Source organism: Diadema antillarum, unplaced genomic scaffold (genome assembly GCF_040938485.1).
Source record: "Diadema antillarum isolate AM-2024a unplaced genomic scaffold, OU_Dant_1.0 seq00000119_RagTag, whole genome shotgun sequence".
Lineage (NCBI taxonomy): Eukaryota > Metazoa > Echinodermata > Echinoidea > Diadematoida > Diadematidae > Diadema > Diadema antillarum.
In genome coordinates this window covers 1,113,084-1,120,540 of record NW_027271200.1, presented here as the reverse complement: position 1 = coordinate 1,120,540, position 7,457 = coordinate 1,113,084, and the positions used below count along the sequence as shown (strand labels likewise).

The 7,457-nt window shown below is 41.1% G+C and overlaps 1 protein-coding gene across 1 annotated transcript; it reads right to left on the bottom strand.

The window, feature by feature from the left end:
- Nucleotides 1-1,188: 1,188 nt before the first annotated feature.
- LOC139727089 (trace amine-associated receptor 6-like) lies at nucleotides 1,189-2,289 on the bottom strand. Its single transcript, XM_071638069.1, has one exon. The coding sequence runs from the start codon at nucleotides 2,287-2,289 to the stop codon at nucleotides 1,189-1,191; it is 1,101 nt and encodes a 366-aa protein (XP_071494170.1).
- Between the last annotated feature and the right edge of the window lie 5,168 nt (nucleotides 2,290-7,457).

The following is a 7,457-nucleotide window of genomic DNA, read 5'->3' as shown; positions in this document are numbered from 1 at the left end:
TTCCCTCTCCTTTCCTCTTTCTTTCCGATTACCATTCTTTTGGGATGGGAAACGTGACCGACGGCAAACTTTCATCGTTTGTAGTTTCTTCTTAACTTGTAGATTCTTCTCCCATAACTTCAAATTTGTATTGGATTTCACACATAATTGCCAGTAGGAAACACGAGAACGTGTCACGATTACGTGGAGCCTTATTAGAACATGACCCGGAGCGGCGTATGGACGTTTTCAGCCTGATTGCTTCGTCTTTTGTCTTTTTAAAGACACCTTCCAATCCTGTATCACGATACCGGCGAGCGACCAATTATTGAATGTAGAACCTTCGAATATCAAATATTGTCATTCCTATCGATGCAATCAATGTAAAGTTGGTTATAGAATACCAAATTTATGAAATGACAAAGGACAAGCGACGTCGAACTTACAATTCTCATACCATCAGGTGGCTTGCGTTGCCTGTATATTTCAAGATGGCTTTGCTCTTTCATAGAACCTGCACTTTTTGAAGCTTTATTTCAGATGAAATTACTTGGCTCCTTAATTATCAGAAAGCATTGAGAGCCCCCAGTGGAAATCTAGGAAATAGTTGGTATTGACCTCTGATGATCCTCCTTCATGGTATGACATGAACAATTGAGAACTTATTGAATTAAATTACATGATCATATGCATTCCATTATACCGTCTTGTTTGTTGTACCATTATAACATGAGATGAGAGAAATGGAGACATGTACAACTCTGTAAGAAAATAAATTCGCTGTTCTACCTTGCCCAAATCAAAACGCCGGAGAAACATAATTTCAGCACTAAATATCGATGATATTAATTCCTGTGCACAGAGATAATAATGACGATGGCTACACGATTGGCGATAATCTATGAAATACACGTTTGAGCTTGAAGCATCGTTGCAGGATGTCTTCTTTATTTCAATACTTTCCCCCTCTTTTAGATATTCTCTCAACTTATACTTCGACAACTGTCTTTCGGTGAACCACGATGAGTAGTCGTCACACGCGTCCAAGTGCGTTTGTACAAGGTGAAGGCTTGATCGATCTTTTTAAATTAATGCAACATCTCTCCATGACAACATGAAAATCGCTGACTTTCAAACAATAAATACAAGAGTGTATATCATGCGGCAACCTCCGCTTAGCTATACCAGTGGAAATTTTAAAAGTCTTGGCTACGAGTTCGAGAGTTCGGTTGTCGCCGCTTGATTATCATGGATGTGATTCGACGTGCACAGACACATAATGGCAACGCGAAATCCTTTGCGGAACTGTTTGTACTTGAATGCATAGATGATTGGATTGATAACCGAGTTAGAAAATGCCATAAGTCGGAACAGTTTGTACAACACGTGGTCTGTGGAGACGATTACTACGCCGAAATTTTCAAAGAGATAGACGATTTGGTTTGGTGACCATAGAACTACAAAGGCTATCACCACGGTGAACAGAACGTAGACCACCTTCCGGCGTGCGCGCAAAATGGCAGGATCACCCCGATTGTTATTTCCTCCGCTGGCTTGAGAATTATGCGCCCCGCGCTTCAGGTTGCTCATGATTCTGTAGTACGCCCACACCATGACAAGGAGGGGCAGAAAGTATGATAAGAGGAAAACCAAAACACCTACGAAGATGGCAGCTGCTTCACTCGTGTAGTGGTATCCGCACTCTTGTTTGGTGGTGTCGTAGTAGTTGACAAAGAATGCGAACAGCTCTTGGACTAGGGCGATGATCCAGGTTCCCGCTATCATAAGTCCGACTTTCTTCGACGTGAAGTAAAGCGGATAGTGCAGAGGGTAGACTATGGCGAAAAAGCGCTCGAAGGTGACACAGACGAGATTGAAAACTGACGCTGTCACGCACGTCCAGAACAGAAAGCGATTCGAGTAGAATCGACAATAGAGTTCGGCTGCCACACGATTCGATGGTGTCCAAGTGAACAAAACAGCCTCCAGAACGAATACATTCCCTACAATGCACACACTTGCGACCAAGTCTGCGAAGGCTAAGCTGAGTATGAGGTAGTTGGTAAAATTATGGAGGAATTTTGCACGCCAAATGATGACGCAGACGAGAAAATTTCCAACGATGCCAACGGTTCCCAGAATGAATTCCAGCACTACTACCCAGATGTCTAGCGTGTGTTCGGAAAGTGGGAGAGAGGTCGACGTACTGTTTGCCAGCGACAAGTTTGCAGTTGTCGGAATCACGTCCGTCACTGTAGTAACATTCATTGAAATGTAAGAAACACGACTGCCGACTTGACTTGGCGCCATAATCATTTTATCTGCAGTCGTTGATATCGCACTTCCGTTGATCGACTCCGTGATGATTCGTTTACAGCTGAGTAAAGCAAGATAGCGAGTCCATCTTCACGCCAAACTGTGGGAGTCCTATATAGAAATGGATAAACAGAAACAAAGAAAACAATGAATATATTTGTGTACATGCAATATGAAAATCGAGGCTTGAAACTTCTACAAGGATGAAATTTATTTGCATGAAATATATACTGAAGTTACTCATTGTATCATTACACGTATCTACCATCACTTATATGTGTGTATATCGTATTCTGATCTCACAGTTCACACCAAGTTGCTCAACCACAATTTGGAATGAACTTAAATGGTCACTATATCAACAGCAGAGTTGGGTCAATCGCTGCCCGTTGAGGCTATAAACGACCAACCTAAATACGTTGCACACCTGATATTGATGTAACGGATATACTGGCGACATGAAAATATGTCCTGATAATTTACTTCTGATAGAACTGAGTGATACCATCCAGCTATGTAGACAGAGCAATAGGAAAAACCTCATTTCCGGTGTCTCGTTCATCACACGTCACAATGCGAAAATATATATAGCCGCATCATTATGATCTCTTTCACCCAATGTCCTTCTCCCTCATTCTCACTGTTTTACATCTGTACACCCTTCGCTGGGATTCACACTTATTCAAGATATCCTTTTATAACCCACGTACCCTTCGCAGGAATTCCAATTAACCAAAAGGGAAGTACGTTTTACTCAGTGACGGAACAAAAGGACCATCTGCCCAAGGCAATTCCTTACATGTCGCGTCGGGGACAGAATGGTGCGTTTCTCTTCACTGGCTTCAGGTGATGTCAAGTTTATGAATATGAGGGCGGAAATGCTCACAGAGTCTCCCCCTCCCTTCCACACCACCCCATCCCCATGCCCGTCTCATGCAATTTAAACACATCCCGAATATTGCCAAACCGCTCCCAACACGACCGAGGCTGGTGGAATTATTACCGCCGATGACAATAACTTCCTTTGCGCTCCTCTTCGTTTCTATTCCCCAGATCTTATCATCTCCTCTTTCTAATTTCCCGGTATTTTTTTTTCTCCCCACGCCCATCAGTCTCTTTTCTAGCGTCCCGCCTCATGCAGTATTTACAGAGAATGAACTGTGAGTAATTGAAACCAAGCCGATGCGGCACACGAAAATAGGCTTGGTTTGGAACCACCCCTCAGGGGAACTTTTAATGCACCTTCCGTCACTATGAGATATTCAATATTAAGCGATGGATGCATTATTTTTGAGGAAGTCAGTGCTCTTTCTCGAGTGTGTCGGTATGTTTTCTTGCTGCGTGTAGCTGTATTTTGAGCCTAGTCCAAGAAAAAAAAAGTGCACGTGGGAATGTATTGTTTATATCTTTACTCGGGTGTCACCGAGATTTAGGAGAAGTGTGGTTGCGAGAGAGCAATATAAAGGAAAACACACCACTCTCTATGCAGGTGTCTATAGTTGTCGTCAGTTATCACTATCAAAAGCTTTCAAGAGTGCCTATCTCGGCTGCTTATTAATTTATTTCAATATTGAACCAGAAATTGCCCACTCTTGGGGATACGCGGGGGTTTAAGGCCAGCCCTGTGCACGCAGCAGATATTAACGGTCCCACTCCGGGCGCCTTTAAGCCAGCTTATCTCATTTCCTGAGGTCAAATTAAGGGGCAATAAGAGGGCATATTGAAAAGAATTGTATCATCGTCCACTTACTGTTGTGGTCGCTCTGCCAGAAAACAACAACAACAGCAGAAACAGTAAAAAACAACTATAATATCTTTTGCAATTACGATCAATTGACTTTGACTCCTTAATTCTAACGCCCTCGTTCTTTTTTCCAATCAGTAAAAATCATTGTGCACATTTATATCCTCTATTTGCGACTATAATAGCCTCTAAATTCTATCCCGACGCCAGGCACTGGGAATTAGTTGAAATAGTAAGCAATGTCTATTGCAGTTATACAGTAGAAAGACAAACCTATTTATTCATGGAAGAATATCAACTCTGAATAGGAACACCATTACTATCTCTGGCTGCCTATATGTTCATATCTATAGTAGACGAACATTGTTTAAACAGGCCTTCATGCCCTATTATTCGTTTACAAAAATTAACTGCATCTTTCTTTCTTTCTTTTTTTTCCTGGTAGCTCTAGGTTTCATACACATGATAAAGTTCGATTTCAAGTTCAGTGACATTTGTTTCCAGCGAACAATACACACTATTACGTAATTAAAACAATTGGATTATTTTTGCTGAGAGCACATCTCGTGAAATTAAAAAAAAAGACGACAACAGCAACAACAAAAAACTTGTGGCAAGTGTGCCCTTGATGTAAATGAATAGAATGTGCAGCAATAGACAAAATCGCGAGAGATAAAGATACAGAAACACAGAGATTGGGACAAAAACTAGAACAACGACAGAAACAAAGACAGAGATACACGTGTATAATGAACAATGACATTTACGGGTACGTGAACATGGACTTACATGACATTAATAGCAGAGTCATTGGACGGAACATTTGGACGCAAAATTTGCCGATATCGCTACGAATGTTCGTTTCGGTCGCCCGATGAGAATTGAAACCTCGATTGATAAGATGAATGAAAAAACGATCTGACCCGTGTACATCAAAGCTGTTTTGGTACAGAAATCTTCATTTTCTCCATTTCTTAAACGGGAGGGGCAGGTGCAGAAGAAAATATAAACACTTGGAAGTTTGAAATGCCAATTCATACAGTGATTTCATTTGCAAAAATTAGTAATCAAGAGAGAAAATGCCATTCATACTTCGTTGTACTTGTACTCGGAAAATGACTATAATCCATTCACGTGTGTGTTTGTAATGACGAGTAGTACAGAAAACCACATAACGTTGTGAAGATCGTCCAAAGTCCACAGCACGGAAAGGGGTAAGCACGAATTTTTCACTGAAGTCCACGTATGACATCATGAGGAGAATGTAAAATAAAAGCCTTGCTTTTCATCGTGTCTCTTTCATTTTCAACAATTTTAATTCAGTTTTGTATAATCACAAAGGTAACTATATTTCGTCGTGCGCATGGCAGATTGTGGTTAACGCGCTTCCCTGCGCATGGCAGATTGTCGCTATTCATAGGCTGTTGGAGGGCGCATACGGTTAACAACATTCTGTCATGAACACGACGGATTGTCAGATTACAGTATTCTCTCTGTGACGACATTGTACTGATTTTGTGTTAATATATGTGTATTCAAATGTTTTGTGTTGCTGGAAATGTAATAAAGTACAATAAAATGATATGAAATGGTATAGATGTGTCCTTACAATACAATAGATGTGTAGGGAAGACTTGGCTGTGATAATATACATTTTCATGTTATACATTCAAGTGTTGCGTTGGTAGCTTAATTGTCAAAATGTAGGTCACTATATGAATTTTTCGTGAAATTTTAGCTTTTACATTTTATACTGTATATGCTATTTTCTTAAAACATGATACGTGATTGAATGGTAACAACTTTGCAATCTTTGCATCGATGACATATTCGTTCATTTCTAAGTGATACGGAGGCACCTTAAACAATCAGTTCATCTTCAGCGTAATACAGAAACATATTAACGCTACAATTATGAACAAAGTAGACTAAAGGGGTTATGGATTAAATTTAGTTGAATCCACTAAGGGTTGCAAAGGAATTTTACTTCTTTTCGAAAGAATATAGCATATAGCAAACATTATATTCACCTTACACCACAGTATGGGTAAAGGCAGCATGACATAATGCTCAACCAGAGAAATACAGATGCCTTGTCAACCGCAGGTGGTATTTTATGGCAATTCAGGATGCTTTTAGAGTTCGAGGCTTTGACCTTTACCGCTGGGGCACCGCGTCAATTTCCTATGCAGCGGGAAAATGAATATCCATCGCACCGGAGATACGGTACATGGTGCAAGACATCTGCAGCCAATGTTGAGCGACGGTGTCCGTTGCTTGGATATCACTCAATCGTGATTTCGAGATGAAGGGGAATAGAGATAGAGCACAACGTTAATGTAATCCTACCCTTCCCTCCAACCCCCCCCCCCCCCCCACCATCGAACTAATGAGCACGTCACTACTGATACCACACTGATCTACGGTACCTGGTCTCTAAAATGGGGGTAAATTAGCGCTGGCCGCTCATCGGCAGGTGTCGCGATCGTACGCGATGACACAACACTGTTTGCTCACATTGATGCACGTCCTGGGGGTCATAAATCGGCATTAGTGGGCCCAGGTGAGGTGTGTGAGGAATTTTGTAATCTCACCGATTAAACCCATCCAACTTTCTCACTCCCACATCACCTCCACATCCCAATCTCTCATCATTTCCCCTCTCTTCACTGGAGGCTCATCCAACTTTAAGCTTGCAGCATTGTGTCCCCCCCCCCCCCTCGACGATAATCAATCCGTTTCCAGTGGCGGATCCAGAGGGGGGGCGCAAGAGGCGCACGCCCCCTTTATTTATCGCAAAAAATAAAAGAAATAAAAAGAAAAAAATGAAATGAAACCCGGAAGTGGCACCAAAAATAATAGTTACGCCCCCCCCCCCCCCTTTACAGAATTCCTGGATCCGCCCCTGGTTTCTATCAATAAAATATATCGCACGTAAATCCAAATGATATTTCAATCTACTTGATGGACTAAAATGTTTCGTTGTTCATCTTCATTGTCGTTACAAATAAAACGTTTCACCAACTTTGCTCGGTCCTCTTCATATGTATTATCATTAGATATACCAAGATTATGAAGAAATATGAGTTTTACAAAAATTATTTGAGTCGTACCAACAAGGATGCAAAATATTTTTGCGTTGATGCGAACAAACAGCAATATATGAAAACAATTAGGAAATTACCATCCACACCCTCAGCCCCTCTCCCTTTCTCTTCTCTCCCCTTGGTATACATACCCATATACATACACATATACATACACGTCATAATTACATACATATATACATATACATACACACATAGTAGCCTACACACACACACACACACGCACACACACACACACACACACACACAGGTATGTCCATTACAAAAAAAAAATGTGCTGATAACAGAATTATGTACACATGTGTATCCTT